We start from the raw sequence: 27,997 nt of genomic DNA on the forward strand, positions 1-27,997 counted from the left end.
CCCCCCGCCCCCTCCCGCTGCCATGAGGGCGCTGTGCCCGCAGGAGGCGCCGCCTCCTCTCGCTGGTTCCGCCGCGCTCCCCCCGCTTCCTGCCGGGGCCGTGCTGGGCCGTGGCGGCCGGGTCTAGGCGGCGGCGCCATGAACCGGCCGAAGGCGGCGGCCGTGCGGCGGCCGGGGGCCGTGCCCAAGCCCTCCGGTGAGTGCTGGGGGTGCCGGGGTGTGTGTGTGGGGGGGGCGGTGGTGCTGCGAGCGCTGCCCTCACCTCACGGCCGTGCCTCCCGTTGCAGCGCACCCGCCGCCCGGGGACTTCATCGCGCTGGGCTCCAAGGGGCAGGGCGGCGAGGGCAAGGCCTCCGGCTCGCTGCTGAAGCCGGCCCCCGCCGGGCTGCCCTCCGAGCGCAAGCGGGACGCGGCCGCGGCCCTGGCGGGGCCCCCCGGTCTGGGCGGGCTGGCCAAGCGCCCCAAGCTCGCCTCCACGCCGCCCCTCAGCGCCCTGGGCCGCCTGGCGGAGGCGGCGGTGGCGGAGAAGCGGGCCATCTCGCCCTCCATCAAGGAGCCCTCCGTCATCCCCATCGAAGGTAAGGCCTGCGTTCCGCTCCGGTGGTGGTCGGGGCAGGCTCGTAAGCCTGGCTTCCCCACAGCCTTTCTGTAAACCCCCGCATTGCCGTTCATACACAGTCCTCAAGGGTTTTCTCCTCTGGTTGTGGCTAAAGACATGGTTTTGTCTCCTTTTCCCTCCCTATATGGGGTTGTGCTTGTCCCATTCGATGACAGTACATGAAAAACTTGTTGAGGAAATCATTAGCTGCGTTGCGGTGTTGTACTCACATCTGTCTCCTGCAGACTGTGGATCTCACTGTTTCTTGGAGAGTCATCCCATTTTCTGTCATTAGATACGTTTGCAGAGGAGCATTTTAGCACAGACCAACCAAAAAGTAATCAAGGGGGTGCTGTCAGGCACAAAACAGGATTTTTAATAGGGTGTGGATAGGGAAAAAGCCATTGCAGTGGATCAAGGTAAGCAGATCCATTCTTTGCTTTCCACACGACTGGTGCTGGCGGCATCCTGGGGCAGGTCGTTTTGCCTGATGGTATCAAACTCACGCCCGTGTGTTGATTGTTGCAGTTGGCCCCACGGTGCTGGTGGAGGAAATCGAGGCAGCAGAGGCAGAAGGTAACGATGACCGCATCGAGGGGGTGCTGTGCGGAGCGGTGAAGCAGCTGAAAATGAACAGAGCCAAGCCCGACACCACCCTGTACCTCAGCCTCATGTACCTAGCAAAAATCAAACCGAACATATTTGCCACCGAAGGGGTTATTGAGGTGAGGGCTGTGCTGTGTGGGGACTCTTGGGCTCTCTGAGGTACCTCTCTGTGTGTTTCTGAAGTAAGTTTCTGAAATTCCTGCCAGCTTGTGAGCATAGTTGCAGTTGCCCTCCAGCCAGAATGTAATCAGCGTGTATTTGTAAACACCACAGCTCTGTGGTAATTACTGAGATCTGTATTTCTTTCTTGGTAGATGGCTTAATTTTATTATATTTTTTTAATAATCTTCCAGGCACTATGCAGCCTGCTCCGAAGAGATGCCTCCATCAATTTCAAAGCTAAAGGGAATAGCCTCGTGTCTGTCCTGGCCTGCAACCTTCTCATGGCAGCTTATGAAGAGGATGAGAACTGGCCAGAGATCTTTGTCAAGGTTGTTGAACTCAGGGTGCTGCTGCAGGGCTGGGGCAGTGGTGGGCGCGTGGGTAAAACCAGCCAGCATTGGGAAGTGGCTTGCGTTGGGAGCAGGAGAAGAGCAGAGGATTTATTCTCGCTGCAAGGCAGGGGGTTGTCCCATGACCTATCCCAGTAAATGGGGACTGGGCTGATGCTGTATGGACAAGGGAAGAAAAACACAGTCCTTGTTTGCATTTCTCTGCTCTTCTCTGGGATGTCACTGACAGCGTTTGCTAATATAAGTATCTCAGAGAATTTGTGCTCTCTAGTTTATCTGCAAGAATTACTGTTTTACTTCTTGATCTAAAACCAAGAAATTTTTGAAAGGCAAGCTTCTATATCTTGGAGGTAGGAGTTATGGTTAAATCTTTGTTAGAGCTTAATCTGATTCCCTGATGGAAAGGGGCAGTGCCCATATTGCTTAGGATGCGATGGTTTGTTGCTCTGCTCTCATGTGACTTGCCTGCAGTCATCTGGTCTCAGTTTTTTTCATCTATGCATGGTTAAGATAGTTTCCTACTTCACAGCTGCATGTTGAAAATAAATAATAACTCAGGAAACTCAAATACTCCTGCAACAAACAAGTACAGAAAAGCTTGAGCACGGTTTGTGTTCTCTGTGGCCTTTTTTCCCTTTAGGTTTACATTGAGGACTCCCTTGGGGAGCGCATCTGGGTGGACAGCCCTCACTGCAAGACCTTCGTGGATAACATCCAAACAGCTTTTAACACCAAGATGCCTCCTAAGAGCATGCTCTTGCATGGTGAAGTTGGCCGTAGCAGTGGGGACCTTAGCGCTGGTAAGAATGTGTTTAGGAAACAGGAGCCAAGTCTTGTAGGCTTTGAGTTTCTAGCATAACTTTTCCATTCTTTAGTGTCACTTCATTTCTAGTGGATGTTTGAGGGCAAGCAGTTAAAAAGACTCGAATAAAGTGCCTGAGTGTGTTGTGATGTGAGAAGGTGGCTAGTTGTGGCCTCCTCCAGTGTTGCTGACGTGGATCCTTGAAAGAAGCTGAATGCGTAAGAGTGTGAGCGATCGATCTCTGAAAAGAGAAACTGTCTCACAAAGCACACTGGTCTCTTGTAGGGAGTAGCCCCCACCCTTCCATGACAGAGGAGGAGGACAGTCAGAGCGAGCTGCTGATTGCTGAGGAGAAAATGAGCCCAGAGCAGGAGGGCCAGCTAATGCCCAGGTAAAGTGTGTTCCTCTCCTGGTATAGCCGTGTGGCAGATCTGTTTGTGCTCACCCCCCCTTGCAGTGCTGCAGCAGAGAGCTACCTCTTTGCAATAGCTGTCCCGTGGCACCTGCTAGAGAATGCTGAACATGAGGAGAAATTAATAAATGGGTGTTGGTTTTGTTTTTTTGTAACCTTTATCACGAACAAGAAAGAATGCTGATCTCTGGCCACAGCAAAGCATGACCAAGCTAGTTCATGCAGAATTGAATAAAACACAGTTTGTATGGCCCAGGTATGACGACCTTGCAGAGAGTGTGGAAGAGTATGTCCTGGACATGCTGCGGGACCAGCTCAACCGGCGCCAGCCCATGGATAATGTCTCCAGGAACCTCCTCCGTCTGCTGACGGCGACCTGTGGCTACAAAGAGGTGCGACAGATGGCCGTGCAGCGGCTGGAGATGTGGTTGCAGAATCCCAAGGTAAGGATAGAGACTGAATCGTGCCTTTTCTGGGCCTGGTCTGAAATCCATCCTGGAGGTCCAATTCCATCTCTAGTCTGCGATGGCAGCTGGCTGCAGTAGTTCTTCTCTTCCTCTGCAGTTGACCAAGCCAGCTCAGGACTTGTTGATGTCAGTCTGCATGAACTGCAACACCCACAGCTCAGAGGACATGGAAGTGATCTCTAACCTGATCAAAATTCGTCTCAAGCCAAAAGTCCTTCTGAACCACTACATGCTGTGTGTCAGGTGAGTGAGCGACTGGGTCTGTAATGGAAGAGAGCACTCTGGATGATGTACCCGGGGCTCTGTCTCTACCGGGTTTGGCTGTGGGGTGTTCTGTGTCACATTCAAATGAATTTCATTAGTCTGGAAGTCTCTCAGTAATCCTTTAGTGTTGCTGAATGTAGGTGCTGCCCCACCATCTTCACTTTTTGTGCTAAATACTTTAGAGAAAAATCAGAACAACGGACCTAGCTGAAATGAAATCTCAGCTCTGATAGCTCTGGTCTTCCCTTGCAGAGAGCTGCTGAATGCGCACAGGGATAACCTGGGCACGACAATTAAGTTTGTGATTTTCAATGAGCTTTCAAATGCAAGAAATCCCAACAACATGCAGATCCTGTACACTGTTCTTCAGCACAGCTCAGAGCAAGCTCCAAAGGTAGGTATAGTGTCTTGTATGACTGCTGGTAGGGCCAGACCCCTGCTTGAGAGTTTTAGCTGAACCAAGGCTCAAATAAAATCTTCCCTCAGACAGCTGTGTGATCTGCATCATATTGGTTTGAGATTAGATTGTTACACTTGTTAGGAATAAATGTGCGTGGGCATTTTCTAACACGCATATTCAGCGTGACCAGCCCTGTGGTAACAAAACTTCATGAGAAATGTGTTATAGCTCCCTGGGGTGTGCAGGACAAGCATTTTATCAGCATTGTTTCCGTGTGCCTTTTCATTCTGTGGTTGTGGATATTTTACAGTGCACTGAAAGCTTTCTTTTTCTGTATGGTCTCAGTACCTAGCAATGGTGTTCCAGGACCTGTTGACTACTAAGGATGATTACCTGCGGGCTTCACGGGCACTGCTGCGAGAGATCATTAAACAGACAAAACATGAAATCAACTTCCAGGCCTTCTGCCTGGGCCTTATGCAGGAACGAAAGGAGGCCCAGTACGCAGAAATGGAGTTCAAGGTACCACTTTGTTTGACCCATGTGCCTGCTGAATGGTACCTGTGGTGTACCAGACTCTTCTATATCTGTTTTTCTGGCAGATCTTATCCCTCCCCACCCCTCTTGTTATCTGAGTAACTCAGTATTTGTGCCTTGCCCATCCTAGCCATTCTTCCACATCCCATTTTGATGACGAAACACTTTCCCAGAAGGCATCTTTGATTTGACTCACTTCTGTTTTTTAGGAGCGGTTTGTCATCCACATAACTGATCTGCTGGCTGTCTCCATGATGCTTGGTATCACAGCCCAGGTGAAGGAGGCTGGAATTGCCTGGGACAAAGGAGAGAAAAAGAGTAAGCAGAGAGCCTAGATTCCATTTGAAGATGGGTGGCTTGTTAAATATCTCCTGGCAGTGTTGGGACTGGGGGAACATTGCGGCTGGTATTAGAAAGGGGGCTGTAAGCCTCCATTCGAAGTAAAGGCACAGGGTTGCTTGCTATTATCCTGAGACTAGCAGAGTTGGGAGATGTGGCATTTGTGTGGCTGGGTGAGGACACAGGCACTTCTTTTATCTATGGAAAACATGGATGAGAGACTGGGGAGAGGGGACTCGAGACGGGGTCATGTCTGCAGAGGCAGCTGTAAGGATTACCATGGACTTACTGCAGAGAGGGCAGAGCTTTGGGGTGGCACTGAAGTGGCTGCCTGGATGTCTTCTCACAACCCTAATTCATTTGTGGTGCATCTTGGTGTTTTGTTGTGCTTCACTTTCTGACACATCTGCATGTTCTGTCAGTGCTGGCTTGCTAAAGGCTGTCTGATTTCTCTCTCCAGTTTACTGACTGTTCATGCTCAGAGTCCTGGTTACTGTCTGGTCTTGAAATGATGCTTTCTCCTGCTTCGCACTGTATGAGGCTCTCATATGTGAGTGGTTTGTAATGTGACTGTCTTTCAGACCTAGAAGTTCTGCGCTCTTTCCAGAACCAAATTGCCGCTATCCAACGTGATGCTGTCTGGTGGCTTCATACAGTCGTTCCATCTATCAGCAAGCTGGCTCCAAAGGACTACGTGCACTGGTAAGAGTGTCAGCTTGGGCATCTGCTGATTTATCCAGTCTGTTTCCCAGCAGTTTATGGCACATTATGAAGACCCATGCACATGCCAGGGTTTGGTTAGATCTCCTTGAGACAAGCCAGAATTAATAGCATCTGAGGTGTGTTCACTTGGAAGTACAAAAGCCCAGTGCCCATACCTCATAGTCCTCTTGGCTATGATTAGCACTGTCAGTTTTATTAGTTTAGTTTATCTAAGGAGGCTCTTGCATGTGTAGAACGGGTAGCGTTAGAAGGAGTTTGGGGAGAGTGGACTGCTGAATGTGTTCCTGAGCTTCACACAGGTGATGTTTACTGTTCTCTTCCTCTTGACAGCCTCCACAAGGTGCTCTTCACAGAACAGCCAGAGACGTACTACAAGTGGGACAACTGGCCCCCCGAGAGTGACCGCAAGTGAGTGTGTGCTCCACCCATAGCTGGGAACATGGACCAGAGCTGTAGCTGGAGGCAAAGGAGTTAGTGTTTTCTGGTGCTCTTTATGTAGCTCTTTGTTAGAAAAGCTTGGAACTGTGCCTGATTTTTTTCATCCTCTGCTACAGTGCCTCAAAATTGGTGAATGTTCTTTCAGTCTCTCTCAGTTCCTATTCTTGATTCTCGTTCCCTGTGGCAAGCTGCTCTATATCTTAATGCTGTAACTGTAAGAAGGGCAGGCCTGCGCTGTATGGTTTGTACTGGTGTAACGTTAGGGAACTTGAACTCAAGCGGGCTGAAGTGCAGAGGTACAAAGCAATGCAAACAATTTGTTTCTGGCAGCTGCACTCAGAGCTGCAGACCAGGGAAAAGGTTGTAAACTAAGCTGTGGGTTATTTTGTGCTCGGATGAGCTGTATGGTCTGTGGAGGGTTTCAGCAATGTTCATGCTGCTGTCAAGGGCAGCATGATTGATGTCTGTTGTCTCATGCAGCTTCTTCCTTCGCCTCTGCTCTGAAGTGCCCATCCTTGAAGACACACTGATGCGGATCCTCGTGATCGGTTTGTCACGGGACCTCCCTCTTGGCCCTGCAGATGCCATGGAGCTTGCTGACCACTTGGTGAAGCGGGCTGCAGCTGTGCAAGCTGATGGTAAGACTGCACAAAGCTCCAATGGTAACTTCTGTGTGTCCAGTTATCAACATCTAGGGCTGAGACAGCTCCTACCCTGTTCCAGAGAGCCTTTGCAGACTCAGAGTTAAGATACAGTGAGTTAGAAAACTTGCAACAAAGTTGAAATGGATTTTTATCTTCTTAGCCCCAGAGCCCCAGAAGTTCTGAGCAGACTCACTGCTTACCTGAAGGAATGCACTTGAGTTTTGAAAAAGATGTGGATAGCAGGTTGGATTCTTTTGCGGAGAAAAAAAAGGCTCTTCTGAAGAATTTAAACCAAATTGCAGCTGAAAACACAAGTCATAAGAATATTGAGTCTTTTTGAAATATTGCTGTTTTTTTAAATATTGCTGTTTTTTCTAAAAGTTGTGTCGTGGTGCTTTTTTTTTTGTTGTTGTTATTGTTTCTAATTCTGGAATATCATGAGAGCAAGCCCACAACAGCGTAGTTGCTTCAATCTGAATTTCTGTTAATGTTGCTTTTCTTGAAGGACTTTCTGCCAGGTGGGCCAGTCAATAACTTGTTTAGTCTTTTCTCCTCTTCCAGATGTTGAAGTCCTGAGGGTAGAGAGAATCCAGCTGATCGATGCTGTCTTAAATTTGTGCACTTATCATCATCCAGAGAATATTCAGCTACCCCCAGGGTAAGGCTTGTCATGTAGATAATCGCTGTGTGACCTAGCTCATTTTCACCTTGTTGTGACCTGGCTCACTTTCACCTTGTGACTAACAGCACTAGCTCACAGACTTCAGGATGCTTTTTCCCATTAGAATTTTTAATAACAAAATCACCAGGAAACCTTTTCAAAGTCATGTTCTGGTGGAAATTTCTCCAGGGCAAGAAAGTTCTGAGTCATGGAGTGGAATTTCCTCTGCAAGAACTCTGACCTTTATGTTTTAGAAATTTCCAACTAAACTCTGTTGTCCCACCCATGAGAGACTTTCTTTTTTTCCTTCCTGAAAACCACTGAGCTGGTGTGGCTGAATTCAGTGCATGGTTAAGGAGAAGAGTAGGCTTGGGATGCCCTCCGGTAACCAAATCCAATCACTTGTATCTGTTGACGTCTCTTGCAGGTACCAGCCTCCAAATCTAGCTATTTCTACCCTGTACTGGAAAGCCTGGCCTCTCCTGCTTGTAGTGGCTGCGTTCAATCCTGAGAACATCGGTGAGTGTGGACATTTCTCAGGATTCTTGTTCTGCCGCAAAAACTGGCGAAGGTGCTGGCTGAAGCCTAGTTGCCTGTGTTGAAGTCATATGCTGGGATGGCAAGATAACAGCTGTTAGCTAACTGTGCTGTAATGCATATGCTTTGCGTGTGCAGAAATGCACAGCGGGGTGGTTTGGACCAGCATGTGGCTGGGATTACAGTTTCCATGTCCTGAGTGTGGCGAGATGCTCCAAAGTGAGTGTGAGTCTTCCTATCATGGATTGCGTTAGGATCTCAATAACACCCTGACTTGTTTTCTGTATCCCTGACTACCCTTCTCTTCTCTGCTGCAGGTCTGGCTGCGTGGGAGGAGTACCCCTCTCTAAAGATGCTCATGGAAATGGTCATGACCAAGTTAGTATGTCTAAATCCCCCCATAAATCAAACAAGGGCACCGAGCGTGTATTTCTGAATGAAGTTTGTGCCAGTTGGCTCCTTCCTTTCTAGTGGGACGTGTAAAATAAGCAGGCTGGCAGCAACACTATAGTTTGAGTGGGAAATAAGCCTTCCCCCAGCAGAAATATTATCAACATAGGAATAAAACTCAGAGCATGATTGTTATGAGATTTACTGAAAAGGTCTCAGTCTCCCTGGCTCTGTTGGGAAGCTGCCTTGCTGTGTTCCCTAATGGAACGGAGGCCATAGAGACATTATGAATGTTCCATAAATTCTGAATAGGACAAGATAACTGTTTTTGACTTGTTTTCTCAGCAATTATTCCTATCCTCAATGTACCTTGACGGATGAGGAGACGCGCACAGAGATGATTAACCGCGAGCTTCAAATCTCCCAGAGAGAAAAACAGGAGATTCTTGCATTTGAGGGTCATCTGGCTGCTGCGTCCACAAAACAAACGATTACAGAGAGTAGCAGCCTCTTGCTCTCCCAGCTGACAAGTCTGGATCCTCAGTAAGTAGCCTTCTGCAGTCTGGTGCTATCAGGAAAACCCAGTTAATGCTAGTCAAGAAATTCTACTGCCGATAGGGTGGTTGGTGTGGGCAAGAAGAGCCCCAAAAGTTGGTCGCCTGTGGGGTGTGTGTTGCATTTAGTCCTTGCCCTTCTGTTGTAACCTGCATATGGCTGTCACACACTGCTGACCTGATTAGTCCTCATCAATACCAGAGAGAAAGTGTGCCTTGTCTGTGAATAACTTCTTGTTTCACAAGAAGTTTCACTTCTTGTTGACAGAGGGCCCCCACGCAGACCTCCACCGCATGTCCTGGAGCAGGTGAAAAGCCTGAACCAGTCACTTCGCTTGGGCCACCTCCTGTGTCGCAGCCGTCATCCTGACTTTCTTCTCAACATCATTCAAAGACAGGTAGGACCTGACGGGTTGGCTAAGTGATCCCTCATCTCTAAAACTTGAACAGAGCGAGCAGAGCTTCTTCTGTTTCTTAGGCCTCGTCACAGTCAATGCCATGGCTGGCAGATTTGGTTCAGTCCAGTGAGGGCTCCTTGGATGTCCTGCCCGTGCAGTGCCTTTGTGAATTCCTGCTTCATGATGCTGCTGATGAGTCAACCTCAGGTGAAGAAGAGGAGGAGGGTGAGAGTAAAGAGCAGCGTGCCAAGAAACGCCAGGTGAGTGGTCTCTTGGAGATCAGTTCTGTTACCTACTTTCTGTGCATCCTGGATTTGATTTCACTGGAAAAGCCAACTTCTTGTTCCACAGAGACAACAGAAACAAAGGCAGTTGCTTGGACGGTTGCAAGACTTGCTGTTGGGTCCCAAAGCAGATGAACAGACAACCTGCGAGGTGCTTGACTATTTCCTACGACGCCTGAGTTCCTCCCAGGTGGCCTCACGGGTCCTGGCCATGAAGGTGAGTAAAACAAATATCTTGACTAAGGTTTATCGGAAGCTAAGGGCAGATTCCTAGATTCTCGTGACTGCTGTGCAGTGAAATTTTCATGTCAATTTTCTTTAGTAACTCATCTCAGTCTCCAAGGCCTATCGAATGTGCTTCTGCTCCCTGCTGCTCATAAGCCTTCTCTGATCAACAGCCAAGTAGTACTTCTCTTAAGATAGATCTGGATTCTATGTTTCCTGTGAAGTTCAGGTGTAGACTCAGCACATCATGTAGTACCAGGAGTAATTGGTAGCAGCTGTTGTCAGTGGGGAATGTAAATCAGTAAATGCCTGGTGCTCTAGAGCATAGTCAAGGCAGGCAGAAGTGCTTACATAGGATTGCAACTTTTACGCACAGTAGCTGTCAAGCAAACAAGTTATATGTTGTGAGACCTGTTGTAGGCTGTGTGCTGCATTTGCATCACTCCATGACATTTGAAGCTTGATTCTGTTCTATTCACTAGTATGAAACGAGTCTTCCAACTGTGGCTTCATATGCATGGGCTTTGATTTCTGCAGGGCCTGTCCTTGGTGCTGTCAGAAGGGGGGCTGCGTGATGGAGAGGAGAAAGATCACCCCATGGAAGAAGACTCTGGGGATTCTGAACTGCTGCAGGGATATCAGTGGCTGCTGAGAGACCTCCCGAGGCTGCCACTGTTTGATAGTGTTAGAGCAACAACAGCTCTTGCCTTGCAACAGGTAGGCCTTTGCTGGAAGGAGTAAGTGGCCAGCTGTGGGGCAAATTATTCTTTTTTATTCATGCTAAAACAAATTGAGCAAACTGCTTGTGGCTGTGGTATCAACATGTTTATGTGCATGCAGAAGAATGTGTTTTGCTGGTGCTTGGTTTCATTACCTCCTGATCCCTAATGAGAGGAATTGTCCTAGGCCATCCACATGGAGACAGATCCGCAGACCATCAGTGCTTACCTGGTGTACCTCTCCCAGCACGCCCCAGTGGAGGAGCAGGGACAGCACAATGACCTCGCTCTGGTAAGAAGGCAGGGTGCAGAGGCAGAGAGGTCATCAGGGATACCTGACATGTTGAACTCCTTGTGCATGGCAGTGGTAGGCGTGTGACTTGCTGTACCAGCAGGATGAGGTTTTTAGGAACATTTGAATTTGATAACTGCATGGTTGTGTTTCTGGGTATGTGTTGGAAGGCAACCTGTGTCTTTGGTTTCATATCATTCAAACAGAAAATCAGAGAGTAGCAACTTCCAGTCCAGCAGCCCATCTCAGCTGGCATGGGGAATGCAGGAGTGGTTTGAAGGCAATGCCACCATCTGGTAGTGGTTCTCAAGTAAGCAGGTGCTAAACCTGCAGTCACATACATTGGGTGAGAATGGGAAGCCAGGAACCTTAGTGGTGGGATATGCATTCTTCTGTAACTGAAACTGGACTTTTAATTCTTTTTTTAAGGCTTTGGTGATTTTGGATGTTTGGCTTGTATGCAATGATTATTCATTGTTCTCACTCTTGGGTGCTCTTTTCATTGCTTTTAAGCTCACTGACCAACATCCTTTGTAACAGTCTTTGAGATTCAGTTGCATGGATCTAGAGGCTCACAGGTTTTTTCTGTCTGCATAGATCTGTTTAAGTATGTGGAGATCATTAAATACCATTTCTTCAGGGGAATGTGTTTTTTACTTCATAAATACTGGTAAATGCCCCCTTTGCAATGGGATACATCAAAATGCATCTACAGCATCAGAATGTACTACAGCTGGGGACGCTGTGAGTTATCACAAGATGCATGCAAAGCACTTGAGTTCTTCCCAGTTTGACAGTTTCACTCTTGACTTTACATGGTGATCTCCAGTGTTAACTGGGCTGATGATGGAAACCGGAAGATGTGGCAGAATAAGGCAGGAGGACTTGTGTATGTTGCTTAGTAAATTTCCTATGGAAATTTTTCCTTTGCAGGATGTGGCTCGGCTCATAGTGGAGCGCTCTACCATCATGTCTCACCTCTTCTCCAAGCTCTCATACTGCGCTGAGTCGGATGCGGTGCTTGTAGCTCTCCTCTCCATCTTCTCGCGCTACATCAAACGCATGCGGCAGAGTAAGGAAGGCGAGGAGGTGTACAGCTGGGTGAGTGCCTCTCTGCCTTTCTTAATGGGGTAAAAGAAGAAAGGATGAGTTTAACACAAGAGATGCCCGTTGTGGGTTACTGAGTATGTAGAAACCATGTCTAGTTCAAGGATCCCTGATCTGAAAATAACTGGGACTTGGCATGGTATCAGAGCCAAGTGTGTGTGTACACATAGAAAGCACTTTCTTTTCCTTTTGTATCTTCTTTTTTTCCACTGTTGGAATATACTGGGGCTAGGTTAAAGTCTGACCAAACCTGTCCTTTCACCTGCTTCTGACAGATCTCACTTTCTGTTCTTTCCCCACAATTGCTCATCTGGTTTTCTTCTGCTTTTTTTTTCCAGTCAGAGTCCCAGGATCAAGTGTTCCTTCGTTGGACTAGTGGTGAAACAGCCACTATGCACATCCTCGTGGTTCATGCCATGGTTATTCTCCTGACACTAGGGCCACCTCAAGGTTAGTGAAGAATGCTCAGATGTGTTCAAGGGGTTGTGGACTGGACAGAGAGCCTTTCCTCTGTCTGCATAACGAATTAGGCTGGTGTTAATTCTTCTGCTCACAGGCTTCTCCCTTGCAACATTTGCTTGTAGCAGTAGGAATGTCAGAATAGTGTTTGCATGGAGTGAAGCATTTGCAGGCTTATATGCTGCCTTGTGCAGACAGCAGGAAATATTAAAATGATGGTGTGTCCCTCCCTGCTAAACAAGAAGGATGTAGAGCATTGTTGTAGGGTGAGAACTGGGCACTCATACATAGGTCATGTTTCCGTTTGGTAGTATTTATCCCAAGTTTTTTCTAGCCTTTGAGCAAGAAGGTATTCTGGTGCATTGATTTGTACAGAGAAGTGTAGAATGTTTTAAGTGTTTCTGAACATAAGAGATTTTTATGTCTGTTCTTAAGCAGGGGATGGTGATTTTTACACGTTACTGGATATATGGTTCCCGGAGAAAAAGCCTCTTCCTACTGCTTTTCTGGTTGACACCTCAGAGGAGGCTTTGCTGCTTCCTGACTGGCTAAAGCTGCGTATGATCCGCTCTGAAGTCCCACGTCTTGTGGATGCAGGTGAGCCTGTGAGATGTTTGGCCTTTCAGACCCTCCCGCAGGAAAAGGAGAGTCTTCCCTGCTCAAGCCCTCTGTGTGCCCAGCCGTCCTACTTGGATGCCTTTGGAGGGGCCATCAGTCACTGCAGACCCCACGGCTGAACAGAGAGCTGGAATTTAAAAGGCATTGTCTCTGGATTTTGTGACAGTTGCAATCTAAACGTTCTAATCTTGCTATCTGAACGTTCTAATCTTGCAATCTAAATGTTCTAAATGTTGCAATCTAAACAAATATTCACTGTGTCCTTTAGGGCTATCAAACAGATACACAGAATATGAGTTGGTTCTGGGTTCTGTTACGGGGTGTCCCAATGTTTATTCCCTCCTCAGCCATGATCTGTAGCCCAAGTACCATGGGTTGGAGAATGACTACAACCTTGCTGAACTGTCACACCCCTCAGGTTAATCCCTGTTAACCCTGCTAAGAGCAGAACTCGGTGAAAGCTTAGGCTGAAGGAGGAGTGACAGAGCTCCTTACTGCAGTGTTGAAGGCAGGTCCTCCCACTCTGAACCAAGTTCTGAATCTCAGTGGCTTTTATAAGCAGTGTTTATTACTTTTAAAGTATGGAAGAGTCTGTATGACTACTGTGCTTTCTGTGTATTTAAGGGAAATACAGGACTGTAAATTGGATGCCATCTCTGTTACAACAGTTCAGATTGAATTAAGCTACACAATCAAAGACAAAACACTGCTTCCATAGAACATAGCATGCTTGCAATGTGGAGAGCAGTGGCTGAAGGATGTGAGCTATATCTGTAGTTTCTTGTATCCTTGCACAGCTTGTCAGTGCTGTCTGTCTTCTTGGTGTTCAGAGCTTTGTCCCTTTCTTACTAATTAAATGACAGCTCTCTATAGCCAGTGATTGAATTATTCAATAATTCCTGCCTGGAGTCATTAACAGATAGGGTGGAAGTTATTTTTTAATATGGATGATTGGGTTCCTGAGGTTTTGATCAAATTAAACGGAAGATCAAATTAGTCAGTGAGTGAATTAACTGAAAGATGCAATAAGAAGGTAATTATTTGCAGAGCAGTGAAAACATAGTAGGCAGCTGTCAGACTTCTGGCTGTAGGCTCTCTGCGTCCCTGTCATTAATGTGCCACTTGGTTCAGCCAAAAGTACAAATACCAGGTAATAAAGATAACCCTGTATAAGCAATTTGGAGGTCTGAGGACTTGGTGTTTGTGTATTTCAGCTCTGCAGGACCTGGAGCCGCAGCAGCTACTTCTCTTTGTTCAGTCCTTTGGAATCCCAGTTTCCAGCATGAGCAAACTTCTGCAGTACCTGGATCAGGCGGTTTCTCATGACCCACAGACACTGGAACAGAACATCATGGACAAGAGTAAGAGCTCCATATGAGATGACTCATTTTAATTTTTCTTACAGTCACATCCTGTGACTTCCTTGAAAAAATCCAAACTAGTTCTGAAACTCTGCTTTTGCAGCCTGTTGTCTCTCCCTGGCACCTGTCTAGATGGCTGTTGGGTGTATTTTTTGAAGTAGGGAAGGATTTTTCTGGGTGGGATTGTAAAGAGTCTAGAGATAATCTGGAGGCTAACTTGTAAAAGGAATAGGGCTGACTTGCTGCATGTTTACAAAGTTCATAGTAACAGCAAATTCTCTTCACTACCAGCAGCCAATTCTGTACTGCTTTACTAAAGAGGGTGAGAAAACATGTTCATATTTTGTCCTTTTTCAGACTACATGGCTCACCTTGTGGAGGTTCAGCATGAAAGAGGAGCGACAGGAGGCCAGACTTTCCACTCCCTGCTCACAGCCTCCTTACCAGCCCGCCGAGGTACTGCCCGGCATAGCCTAAACTTCTGAATATCAGTCGTCTTGCTCTCAGTGGCAGCAGAGGAAAGATGTTTGGACCAGGAAAAACTGTTTCAGAAGTGGTTGTGATGAAATGCATTAGCAAGCTACAGCTAGACTAGTCCTTCCTAGAATTTTTCACTCCTGGTAAGGGGAGAAATTCCAGTATTCTTGGAGTTTACTGTAATGATTTGTTCCAAGTGGTATGGAAAAGGTGGTCTTGCTTGACTTTGAGAGAAAAGCTACTGAATTCCTCAGTAAAGACTGTAAAGCTGAAGGTGATCCAGTGCTGGGGCTCCGGATGTTAGTCAGCATAACAGCATTTTTCTTTCTTTTGTTGTTATTACAGACAGTGCTGAGACTGCGAGGTCAAAATCTAGCCCTGAGAACAGTCAAGGCCAGAGCCGGATCCGGACCTTAAGCCAGGTTCGGGTTCTGGGCCCAGAAGATGACCTAGCAGGCATCTTTCTGCAGGTACTGGTGTAACCTCAAGCTGATTGTTCCTCAGCTGCTTCCGTGCAGCACCTTTCCACAAACCATATCCCTTGTACTTAACATCTCTTTGCAGTGTTCCTCCTTCAGTGTTTGCAGGCAGTGAGTAAGAAAACCCTGCATAAAATGAGACTGCACCATTACAGCCTGGTGGAGTTGATACTGGACGGATTTTTTTCTTTTAATTGGAACATGATGTGGCTTTTGATCATGCCTAATGCTGTCAGTGCTTACTAGCTTGTTGCCATCTCTGCACATTGTTTGTTCTGTGTATAGTGCCTTTTTTCTCTGCAGTGCATGGAGGATTTGTGAAATGCTCACAGGGCCTTGGCAGCAAAGCTATATGTAAACAGCTTTTGTACCCTGGCATGTCTGCTAGCAGAGCCTTCCTTTCTCTGTTGACTTCAGGACAAACCTACAGGGAGTTAATTGGCCAAGTTGGTTGCCTGTGTTTGGGCAGTGTGGCGATCCCCCGCAGTGTTAGTGTTGACAGTCATATTGGTGTTGCATAGATGCTGTGCCTTTTCCTGTACCAGGCGCTAAAAAATTGAAAAAGCTTTTTGAAGGTTCTAGTTAGTCCACAGTCAGTATGATTGTACAAGGTAGATCAATCCACTGCCTCAGGGATGTTTATGGTATAGCAAGTCCTTTCATTTGTTTTCTCATAAATGCATTCTTCTCTGTATCCTTCCAGCTTTTCCCACTAAATCCAGACCCACGGTGGCAGAACTCAAACCTGCGCCCACTTGCCCTGGCGTTGCAGCAGGCCCTGGGGCAGGAACTGGCTCATATCCACCAGGGGAACACGCAAGTGACCGGGATCACAGCACGACTTCTCCAGGCAGTAGCTGCGCTGATAAACTCACCGCACAGTGGAGCGCTGGTGATGGCGATGCATCGTAACCACTTCATCTCCTGCCCGCTGATGCGCCAGCTGTACCAGTATCAGGTGAGCAGCATAGGATGAGAATCTTTGTAGCATTGAACAAAGAGTGGTGAGGAGGAAAGGAAAACCTGCAGTACATCCACTCTGCTGTGCACGCACCCTCCACCCGTGTAGGACATACACCCTGGGGAGCATGGTATAGAGGGACTCAAGCTGTCCCATGGACACATGGATCAGGCTGGCCTCATTAGTCTAGCAGTGCTGAGAGATTGTGTGCAGGGTTAGGTGTACGTTAACCAGTCTGGTAACTCTGTGGCACTGTGGATTGGCAGCTGTGGGTCTCTTGGTTTTGGAAGCTCCGATTTGTGCTGTCTTGTACCATGGATATGTCTTGCAAGCCAACGCATTTGCAGACAATTTGAGAGTAGAGGTCTGTAATTCCTTAGAGAGCTTTGGAGCAGGCTGAGTGTTATCCAATGAAATATCTCATTCTTTTCATCATGATGGAGGAAAGCACAAAGTTACCCTTAGTTATGCTTGGAGATGTATTGTGGGTGTGATGGAGTTTTCTGTTTTGTCCATTAGAGGCTGTGGCCTTGATACCTGTGAGCTATGGTCCAATAGAGTAGGTGCGCTCTGTGTATTCTTGGCAGTACATGCCACTGTCTGCCTCTCCTGCTATCTTTGCTGTATGCTTCAAGTGTATATAAACAGGTCTCTCTTGCTTCTCTCCCCAGCGCTGCATGCCACAAGACACTGCCTTCTCCTCGCTCTTCTTCAAAGTCCTCATGCAGATGCTGCAGTGGTTGGAGAACCCCGCAGTGGAAGATGGTCCTCTCCGTGCTCAGCTGAAGGCCTTTGCTGTGCAGTACTCCTCAAGGCACAGGATCAGTGACGGTACTGGCATTGGGCAGATTGTGGGATTAAGAGTGAACAAAGTGGGACAACAAAGGGAAAGAAATGAAACTGCAGCCAGAGCAGGAAGTTGGGTGGGCTGCTTTTTGTAGAGGTATGCTTAGTAGTGAAGAGAGGGAGAAATTGGTTTTGTACTGTGCTATTAAACTCCATGAGGATGCAAACAAGTAATTTGGCTCCAGGGGTTTGGAGTAGACACCTACTAGCATCTCACCAAGCAGAGTAGATCTCAGGGAGAAATTGCAATTGCTCAGGCCAAGAATTCTGTGCTTGCTGTTGTCCTGGAAGATGAGCACACGAGAAAGCCTGTGAAACAAGTCACATCATGACTAGTAGAGTTACTGTCATCTGCCATCTGTAGAGAGGAGACAGAGAGCTTAGACATGGAAATGGGCTTGTGGTTATTGAGTATTCTCTTAAGCCATATGTCCCTGTAGCATGCGGAAAAGCTGTCAAGGGCTTCTGTAGGAGTAAAATGATGATAGAGCATAGTAGGTGTGTGTGTGTATTAGTTGTGCCCTGCAACCACCTGGTGTGTCTGTAGAAGAGAAGCCTGATGTGGGTTGTCCCCGTGATGCCAATGCTGTAATTTCTTTGCAGTTCGAGGTGGCTTCTTGCACCTCACAGAAGCTCTGACTTTCCGTCGTGACCCTGACTTGATCAGCTCCACAGTACGTGCCATCATTGCAACGCTGAAATCAGGAGAGAAGTGTAACGTGGAGCCGGAGCTTGTCAGCAAAGGTATGTCTGTCCTCTCTACTTCCCCGCTGCTGCAGCAGGCTGGACGTCCAGCCTTCAAGGGAGTACTTCGTGTGTAGGCAGTGGGAATCTGCCTTCTTCTTGGATCAGAAAATGCGAACTGATCTGAACTTGGTCCCGTTTTGTATCTCCTCCTTCCCCTGCACTGGTATGTGTGTTTATAAACTGTGATCTGTGTCTGGGATTAAGTCTTTCAGCAAACTGCTGGTTTCCACTAACTCCATGAGAAATAGAAGCCTGCTGTCCAAGGTACAAATGGCTTCTGTCCTCCTTACTGAGCCATGCTCTGGGAAATTCAGGACTCATTGCCTTTGTGATACCCTTATGATGTTCCATAGCTTTCACCACATCTTGTACTAACTGACATATTTCTGCCTCTTATAGCCCTTCAAGGTCTGATTGAAACTCACTCTCCATACTTGGAGGAGCTCCTGACAGTCCTCTTCTCAGCTACTGTTGAGACCACTGCCAGATTTCCTGCCATGAAACCAATTGCTGTGGTGAGCTCCTTGTTGCTCCAGGACAAAGAAGAGACACCAGTGAAGAAGGAGCTGGACAGTTGCAGGTGAGCCCAGGAGATGTTGGGAACTCACTGGTAGGTCTGGTTTCACGGCATCACCACTGATACAGGCTTTTTCTCCTCAGCACTGAAGCTGCTTGGCTGGGGCCCTCCTCTGGCCTTCTCAATGACTGGCTGGAGATGTTGGACCCAGAGGTGATAAGCAGCTGCCCTGATCTCCAGCAGAAGCTACTGTTCTCCTGGAACAAGGTAAGAATTGGTGGGCAGAGGGACTGCTGTGCTGAAACAGCATTTCTGGGGTGTTGACCTGCACCTGAAAACAGGGCAAAGGAGGGTTCTGTTTTTCCACATATCTATGTCAGTTCCAAAGCCATACAGGCTGACTAAGAGGGGGATTCTGGTGCATCAGATCAAGGCATGTTTCATCTGATCTTTATATTTCTTCAGGCCTGTTCTTTTCAGGACTTCAGAACATTACAGACAGAACGTAGTCCCATAATAGATCAGCCAGCTGTGTTTTCATTGGTATTTTTGTGAACAAATAAATAGCCTGTCCAGAAGTGCTATGCCAAAGCTAAGACTAAAACTGAATTTCATGGATTCCGCAATGTTCTTTTAGACAGTACTGCAATTCATATCCTATCCATGTGTTGTCTTCTCTGCTATCTGCTTTCTTGTATTGTCATCATTCTGTAAAATACAAGGTATCTCCTACATCCACCTCACAGTAATGATCTCTTTATACGAATCTTCCCTGTTTTGTGCTTTCAGGCAGGGTCCCAGGTGCCCTCCTTCCGTCCATATCTCCTGGCTCTCCTCACTCACCAGTCCAGCTGGACCACTCTGCACCAGTGCATCAGACTTCTGCTGTGCAGAAACCGGGAGCAGAGGTGAGTCTTGTTTTTCGGGCCAAGCAAATCACCCAACTTAAAACGTTATGTCTGAGAGAGCAAACAGAAGCTGAGAACAAGAGCTGCTGCGTTCCGTGGTGCGTCTGCCAAGACATGTTACCTAGCCAAAAAAAGGCTTTGTGAGAGGGATGCTGATTTCAGTCATGCTGATTTGTGTACCTTGATATAAATATTACCTGCTGTTTGATGGAAGGAGCACATAAAGATTTGGCTGTGTTTTAAACAGGAATTGCTAATCGCTGGGTAATCTATCTAGCATTGCCCTTGTTGATAATCTTTATGAACATGGGGTTTGAAAGATGGCTTGGATAGCGAACTGATGGGAGTCTCTGTACCTGGGCAGGCTCTGCTGGATCTTTTGCTTGTACTAAACTCTGTTACCAGTCTTTATCCCCCTTCCTGGCATCAGGCCCCCAGTTCTGATCTCTGGAGCAGCCCCAGCTCTCAGCCCCTATATGTTGTTCTCAAATAATGAAGCTCTACAGCAGTAGTGTAGTACCATGTTTAAATTTGTTAAACTTACAGACCAGGAAACGCTAACACTGGTAGCAAGTCAGTCCATGATTAAACTAACAGTGTGTCTAAAGCTGGCAGTATTTGTTTCTAACTATTTTATTATTGATCTCCTGCTCACTAACAATTTCATTAATTTCTGCAATCCAGGATAACAGGTAGGATGTTCTGGATTCTGGGGCAGTACAGTCACTGGTCTGTTTGTACCAATCTATGTTTATGACAGACTTCTGGCTTTGTGGTGCAAGATTCTGTAGCCACTGTACTCTTAGTGAATGCCATTTGTTCAGCTGTATACCCTATGCTGTGCTTACTTCAAGAAATATTTAGTCACAATCTGGGAACAGAACCAAACCCCTTCTTGGGACTTAATGGATCCTATTTTTACATTTGCAGATGTTTTTCTTCACAGTATTTGTGATGTTTAGAGATGATACCATGTGTTTGTGTGCTGCCTGAGGGCTGCTTTGACTCTAATTGCAAATTTGTCTTCTTTTGTCTTCTGGCAGGTTTGACCCAACTGCATCCTTGGATTTCTTGTGGGCCTGTATTCATATCCCTCGGATCTGGCAGGGAAGGGACCAAAGAACTCCTCAGGTATTGGTTCAGTTCTTCCAAGATTCCTCTCTGGATGGGGTGAGAGGTGATGCTTTCACATTACCTGGCTTTCCATGGCCAAGAGGTGGCTGAAGTGATAGGGGTACAGCATGCCAAGTTTGCTGCCTGTACCTCAGCTGGTTGCTTAGCTGCTCTGCTCTGCTAAATATTGCAGTGGCAATCTGGGGTCCAAAAAGCTCATATGAACACACATAAGTTTGCCCACTTGACATCTCCTCTGCAGCTCCTGCAGAGTTGCCACAATATCCATTAAAGATCTAGTCAAAAGGCTACAGCTGTGTGCAAGCTAAAACCCAGTGTGGGATAATTCCCACCACACCTAGAGTAGGGGACTGCATCTCTTTTCCACAGAGGAATTTTTCTGGTTTGATGATTCAGTTATGGCTCCTGTCCCATCATGCATGCTGGGTTGGAAGTAAATGAGTTCAGAAATAGTAGAGGGGTAAAGAGGTTTCTTTGGGGGGCTGGGATACATGCTTTCAGACTTTGGATACAGGGCAGTTCTTAAGTCTGCTCGTATGAGATGTTCCTTTCTATGCGGGGAAGGCATAACTAGAAGGGACTAAGGTTCTAGGGATTCATTTTGAGTGTTGTCTCACATTACAGAAGCGCCGTGAGGAATTTGTGCTCCACCTAAAGGCATCGGAATTGATCAGTATGGTGGAGTTGATCCTGGCTGAAGCAGAAACCAGATACCAGAACACAGAAGAGGCCTCCTGCACGCTCATCCAGTCTCGACTGCCTCTGTTGCTCAGTTGTTCTCATGGGGACCTTGAGAGCATCAAAAAAGTAACAGAGTATTTGACCAGCTGCATCCAGCAGTGGGGAAGCAGGTGGGGTTGCAAATGGAGAGCACTGTCTACTCTAATTGTAGTTATTTGGGCACAGGCAGCCAGGTAACAAGGAAACTTGCCAGTATATCTTCGTTAGTAATAGTGTTACAGAGCCGATATGACAAGTGCTTACACACAGTATTCTCCCAAAGATTTGGGGGAAATAAGATACCATTTTAAGTGCTACTGGGACCAGAAAGGTGACCTTAAAAGTGAAATTGCAGGGCATTTTTGCTTTCAGGAATACAGGATAAAATGCTTGATGTAACTTTTTTTTTCCAGCATTGGAAATACCATAGTGGTGTAGAACCATGCAGATTGTATGTGGATCCCTGTGGACTATGCATGATTTTTTAAAAGAAGCACAGACAGGAAAAAAACCCTGATTCAGACTGAAAAAAACACTGATTCAGATTAGTGGTGGCTGCACTCTTACGTGAGATTTTTGCCAAATGCAAGAAGGTTGTTGTGAATCTGATGGGTCTGGGATGTTTTCTGGTGGAACTAAAACAGTAACCAGAGGGTGACATCTCTTTTTTTTCTTCAGCTCTGTGGGAAAATGCTGCCAGGACCTTCTGCTTCAGATGTACCTGCAACTACCTGAGCAACTTGTGTCTATGCCTGAGGTGCTTCTGAGCAGTGAAGGAGCCAGAGACAGCAGCACTTGCAAGGTAAATTTAGAGAGACAGCCCCTCTCCAGTTGTGCACCCAGATTGAATGCTACCATGATGCCTGGATTAAAAGGAGAGGACTGTCAAATGCTGGCTAGGTCATTTTGTTTTCTTTACCTTGCTCTTCAGTTGCCCCTCCCCTGCCTGCACTCTCAGGAGCAGGGAGTTCAGGTGTAGTTTATTTTGCAGTGTCTGACTATAAAATAACTTGAAGCTCTGCTTATATAAATTTCTGTATGCCAAAGGCTTCTGTAAAGCACAAGTGTGCAGGCGTCTGATCCTGCTTTGATGTCTGTAGGGACTGTGGACTTCAGATCCTGTGCCAGCTGGAATGCTGCATCTGCTCACAGGTTCTAGCTGAAAATAGTTTCTGTTAACCTCATCTGTAGTTGGGGTGTATTTGGGAAACACTGCTGAAGAGCCAGGGGCTTGCTTTTGCTTTCAACTTAACTGTTTACTCACTACTTTTTTTTCTAGCTTGATGCCCTGGTTCACAGATTCATTAACCTCCTTGCAGACACCAGTGACTCCAAGTCATCGGAAAGCCGTGTGTGGGATGCCAACATGGCCTGCAGGAAGCTAGCTGTGGCTCATCCTATCCTACTTCTTAGGTACCACTCTCCCCTTTCACCCTCTGTGTGGCTGGGTTCACTGAAAAGCATCCACCGTTGCCCTGGAAGGGGAGCAAGTTTGGAGTAATCGTGATGGTTGTGACAGAATCTGCATTCATGTGTGAAAGTTAAGAGAAGAGCAGGAAAAATAGGAAATGGTGCTTGCTGATTCAGTGGATAACATGGATTAAACCAAAACTCTAGGAGAGGATGAGGGATGATGCTAACAAGAACTGAGGTATAACAACCTGTAACTGTATCTAGGAAGAGGCTAGACCTGGGTGTTGTTCTGTTTGGTGTTTCAGGCACTTGCCAATGATTGCAGCTCTGCTGCATGGCCGTGTTCACCTCAATTTCCAGGAGTTCAGGCAACAGAACCACTTGACCTTCTTCATCCATATCCTGGGGATCCTGGAGCTGCTTCAGCCACAGGTCTTCCAGAACGAGCACCAGGCGGCACTATGGGACTGTCTGCTGTCCTTCATCCGGCTGCTGTTGGTAGGTAAAGTCCCTGCTCTGCATCCGTGTCTGGGCTGCCAGCCGCTAGAGGGAGAGCCTTTGCATAACTTAGAGATAAAATGTGTATCAAGTACTGGGGGGAGCATAAAGGGGAGGCAGAGATCGGGAATCTAATCCTTGGAGCACAGAGGTGCAGCATGGGGCAGTGCATCGCTGCTGTCTTGTTAACTCTCATCTTCCCTACCCTTTCTCAGAACTACAGGAAATCCTCACGGCACCTGGCTGCTTTCATCAGCAAGTTTGTCCAGTTTATCCAGAAGTACATCACATGCAATGCACAAGCAGCTGTTTCCTTCTTGCAGAAGCATTCCGATCCACTCCAGTAAGCTTCCTTACCCCGGTTAGCCCAATGGAGGGCTTGGTCAGGCAGGCTGCCTTGAGATAATTGGACAGGAGACAGCAAGAGGATGTAACAATAGCTGTTAACGTGGCACTTTTTCATCCTCAGGTCACTTAAATGTCTATTGAGATGAGCAGTCTCCCTTTTTATAGGTGAAAGCTAAGCCCAAGGAAGTCAGGTGACAATTCCATTTCACATAATGGCTTAATGCTCCTGGAAGGCACTGTGGTGCCCTGCAGTCATTTCCAGAGAGCCAGTAGGAGGGGCTGTTTCCTGAGCAGTGGCTGCAGGATCCCACCTGCAGATGTAGGTAAAAATGAGTTTGAGTTTATTATGCTGAAAGGAGAAATCTTGTTTCTGCTTCTAAGAAATTTGTTTCTACCCTATTTCAATATATGTATATGTGCTGTTAGTTGTCCTCGCACCCTTATTGCTATTTAAACACCCCATCTGTTCCTCTAGTGACCTGTCGTCAGACAACAGTGACCTAGCGATGTTGAAGTCCCTCCTGGCTGGGCTGAGTCTGCCCAGTAAGAGTGGCATCTTGGACAGGGGCTCTGAGGAAGAGAAGGATGGTGAGTCTGAGTGTTGGAAAGCTATTCCAGCTAGAGAAAATGCAGTATGTTTTGAAGTGCAGATGTTTTTCATAGAATCATAGAATATCCTGAATTGGAAGGGACCTACAAGGATCATCAAGTCTCTACTTCCAGGGAAAGGGTATTTAGAATGGAAAATAGCACTTGTATACACACCAGCTCGAAGCCACTTCAGGGTCAACCTGTAAGGAGACTCTAAAGTTACGTTGACTTCTCCACTCTTCTCTTTACAACTTGAACGGGAAAACAGTCCAGTATTAAAACAGGTCAGGAAGGTTTGCGTTCGTTGCATCAGCAGAGGGGTACCTGAAGGTGCAGTGGGGCTGGAGGCTGAGAGCCAGGAAGTCTGTTAAAGTATTGCTGGTCAGCTGATGGCTGGTAGGGAACACTGGACCTGTCTCCCTGTTAAAACTACGTAGAAGTGACTGTTCTCTCTCTGCCCCAGAGGAAGCAGCAACTGGCTCTCTCCCCCTTGTCAACGTGTCTCTCTTCACTCCCCTCACACCGACTGAAATGGCCCCATACATGAAGAGGCTGTCTCGAGGCCAAACAGTTGAGGGTAAGTGAGGACCTGCAGAGCTGCACAAGAACATAAGGCAGATGCATACAGGTGCCAGCCCTGTTATTAAATGACAGCTACGGGCCAGTTTCCTGTTTGTCTTGTTTGGAAGTCTCCAGCAGTGAAGCTGGGGTTTTGTTTTGGGTGGACTTGTCCATAACCTTCTGTGATTCAGTGACAGAGGCTTCCCATGATGCTGTTGTCACTTAGCGTGGCAATACTGCAACTGCCTCTGCTTTGGAGTTTTTCAGGGATCTTGAAGGTGCTCTAGGAGGTGATATGAGTAATTCAGGGCACAGTACAGTTCATGTTCAGCCAGCACTGATGGTGTCCCAGCTCTGGAGCACTGATAGGAACACCACTTTTCTATGTTATAAAAATACCAGACTGGTTAGAAATGGGATTTCTAACAAACTTCTCAAATGACCTTCATTAAAGAAAATCATGTTAACCTGGCATGTGGGAACAACATGCTTCTTCTCCAAAGGTCTTCTGAAATCACAGGTGTCCAGTGTTCATATCAGACTTAAGTTGTGGTATTGGGGTGACAGTTTCCCTTCCACTCTAGAAACAGGGGGAAGAATTCCTGTCTGGGCACTATTTTTAAAAGAGACTTTCTGTAAAGACCTGTCAGCTACAGAAGGTACTCTGGAATTAAAACCTCACATCCCACACCACTCCTTCCCCAGCCCATGCCATGACAGTGCTTGGTGGCCTCACCTTGGGCAGGTTGTTCTCATCCTTTTTGAAGAACTGCCTTTATTACTCTAGCTGCGTGTGCAGCTAGTAAAAATTGACTGATTGGAGATGTGGATTTATAGCTCCTTTGCTGGATCAGTAAATTTCAGTCACCCCTTTCAATCTGTGTCTTCCACCAGACATCTTGGAGGTGCTGACAGACATTGATGAGATGGCCAGGCGGAGGCCAGAAATCCTCTCCTTTTTTTCTGTGAGTATGGTGTCTCAAACTGCCACTAGAAATAGAAGATTCTTCTCACCACAGTCTGTGTTGCATGGCCAGCTTAAGAGCTATCCTTTCTCTGCTTTTTGGGAGGTTGTTAAATTTATCCTAAGATGCTGCAACTTCAGTTGGGCTGACAGCAGGCAATATTTACTTCCCTACTGTCTTCCCTCTGTTGCATGCTGGGTCCATCATAATCTACATTAGCTTTTCTGTATATCAGAGGAAGAAGTAATCTTCTGTCCCCTTCCCAGTAATGGGGCAAGAAGAGAGCAGAACAGCTCTGTTTAAAAAAAAAAATGACAAATACTGAAATATAGGTAAATTTCAGCTGTCCCATGTGCCATAAGTTTACAGGAGGGAGTTCTAAAGCACTTAAAACAGCATGATCCTTATTACACAGAGGGATTTCCTGTCTAAGCTAGTACCTGCTGGATGTATGTAGGGCTGGGTGGATGCTGAAGGGGCAGTAACACAAGTCTGCACAGTTTTGATTCCTGGATGGCCTTGTAATCCTTATTTGTGCATCTTCTCTCAGACAAACCTACAGAAGCTGATGAGCTCATCGGAGGAGTCCTGCCGAAATCTGGCCTTCAGCCTAGCTTTGCGCTCTATTCAGAACAATCCCAGGTGAGGACCACGGGGAATTGGCTGCCACAAGTCGCTGATGGGCACTGGCTGCCCTTTCCATGGCTGTTGATGGTGATCTGGATGTGCTGACATTGTGGTGTTTTATTCCCAGCATTGCTGCAGACTTCCTTCCTACCTTCATGTACTGCCTTGGCAGCCGAGACTTTGAAGTGGTGCAGACAGCGTTGAGGAACCTGCCTGAATATACCCTGCTTTGCCAAGGTACGTTGGCATCTGCCTTCTTTGGTGCTTGGGAGCATCACAGGGGAGGTTTGCCAAAGGGACAAGGAAGGATTCCTTGAAATAGATATGCTCCCTTGGGATTTTCCTCTCTCGAGTTGTGATCCCTCACATAATCACATATCCATGGGGCTGTTACCTGGTAGATTATGCCCCGTTCTTACAGAAGGAGAGAACTTGCACAGCCACAAACTTTCATCCAGGTGTTCACTGCTGGACTGATCTTGCCTTATGTTGGAGCTCTCAGTCCTCATGCTGTCTTTCCCTTTCACAGAGCACGCTGCAGTGTTACTGCACAGGGCTTTCCTGGTGGGGATGTATGGCCAGATCGACACCAGCTCTCAAATTTCTGAAGCCTTGAAGGTTCTGCACATGGAGGCAATGATATGAACACGTGGTTCTGGGAGCTCTGCTTCCAGAGGAATTAATTTAACCGGACTCATCAGCTGCATCGAGGCCCTGTAAGAAGGCACTTTACTTCATCCCACATGCTGGAGGATCACAGATGATGTAGCAGGCCAGACTCTGCTGGAAGAGGAGAGCGTGCAGACCGAAGATCACAAAGGGGCAAGAACAGATCTGTCTGGCTAAGATGCCATTACTGCGGGAGAAAAATCTCCTGAATATTGTGCCAAACAGGGACCAGTCCTGTCATGGGGTCTTAAAGCAGTGGCTGTCACTCCTTTTTATTTTTTTCTCCAAGAGGGCAGAGCTGCTTTGGAGAGCAGAAGGGAGCATTGGCCCTTGCACTTAAAGTCTGTGTTGGAGGAAATGTGGATGTGTGCAGGGGAAGAGACCATTTTGTGTTTTGGGGGGAGAGTGGGTATTTTTTTTTTCTAATTAAAATTATCTTTGTTTCCACCGTGCCTTTCTCTGCTCCATGCTGCCTTCAGTGTAGCTTGACATCCCTCTCTCCCTGTTCTTCATCCTCGTTATTCTAAACAAAGCTCCTCTGGACAACCTGTCTGTGGCCAAATGTGTGCAGAGCCATTTTGGCTTTTATGCTGGAGGGGCTTTAGAAGGGTCAGTGGCATACAGGAGATTAATTTAGTGACAGGGTCCTGGTAGCACCAACTCCTGACTAGACAACTTCTAAGAGGTTTCTTAGAAATCTTTTCAAGAAGCAAAAACAAGCTTCTTGGTACATCTGCAAGCACCCCAGCAGCTGGCCCTTGTCACAGCAGGGTCTTTGAACAAGCAGCTGGATTTCCTGTTTGGTATCTGCAAGTTTCTCCTGTAATTCTTCTCCTAGACTCTGCTTTTTCTGGCCCTTATCTGCTGAGAGGTGTGATGGTTTGCTTGTTAGCTGTCATATGAGGACAGAAGAGGAGTTGTCTTCCTTCCCTCTGCTCCAGAGGAACTGCTGCTGTAGATGCTCATTTTGCAGTCTTATTCTACTCACTGCTTTGTTTTCACACCATCTGTCTCTTTCTGTCTCATGATCCACTTGTTAGTAGAGAATCTTTCTAACACCCTAAAGATAAAGATCCTGTAGGAATTTTATGGACAGTTGTAAATAAAGTCTCCTTACTGGTGGCAGGGACAGTTATGAGCTCATGGAGGGCCGGCTGGAGAAATATTGTCTGTTCTTGCAAGCAAGAAA

General features: G+C 47.0%; 1 protein-coding gene across 3 annotated transcripts; it reads left to right on the forward strand.

Moving 5' to 3' along the window:
- The first annotated feature begins 73 nt into the window (after positions 1-73).
- INTS1 (integrator complex subunit 1) lies at positions 74-27,897 on the forward strand. Of its 3 annotated transcripts, none has more exons than XM_035339551.1 (47): positions 74-196; positions 288-578; positions 1,127-1,323; positions 1,558-1,695; positions 2,357-2,516; positions 2,804-2,909; positions 3,187-3,373; positions 3,495-3,640; positions 3,914-4,055; positions 4,407-4,583; positions 4,808-4,916; positions 5,519-5,639; positions 5,991-6,068; positions 6,579-6,736; positions 7,304-7,400; positions 7,831-7,922; positions 8,258-8,318; positions 8,676-8,873; positions 9,153-9,282; positions 9,363-9,542; positions 9,634-9,783; positions 10,329-10,508; positions 10,698-10,802; positions 11,736-11,903; positions 12,248-12,359; positions 12,804-12,965; positions 14,201-14,347; positions 14,705-14,803; positions 15,170-15,294; positions 16,007-16,261; positions 16,936-17,095; positions 17,714-17,854; positions 18,257-18,437; positions 18,518-18,641; positions 19,164-19,282; positions 20,326-20,413; positions 21,041-21,267; positions 21,815-21,938; positions 22,416-22,549; positions 22,855-23,047; positions 23,263-23,390; positions 23,871-23,983; positions 24,450-24,563; positions 25,442-25,512; positions 26,063-26,154; positions 26,267-26,376; positions 26,669-27,897. In XM_035339551.1, the coding sequence occupies exons 1-47, from the start codon at positions 139-141 to the stop codon at positions 26,782-26,784; spliced, it is 6,564 nt and encodes a 2,187-aa protein (XP_035195442.1). In that variant the 5' UTR covers positions 74-138; the 3' UTR covers positions 26,785-27,897. The 3 variants fall into 3 exon arrangements, with proteins under 3 accessions (XP_035195442.1, XP_035195444.1, XP_035195443.1); XM_035339553.1 differs by having other exon boundaries at positions 24,453-24,563; positions 26,669-27,355; XM_035339552.1 differs by having other exon boundaries at positions 12,807-12,965; positions 26,669-27,355.
- Positions 27,898-27,997: the final 100 nt, after the last annotated feature.

The sequence above is a fragment of the Oxyura jamaicensis genome, chromosome 14 (assembly GCF_011077185.1).
Source record: "Oxyura jamaicensis isolate SHBP4307 breed ruddy duck chromosome 14, BPBGC_Ojam_1.0, whole genome shotgun sequence".
NCBI lineage: Eukaryota > Metazoa > Chordata > Aves > Anseriformes > Anatidae > Oxyura > Oxyura jamaicensis.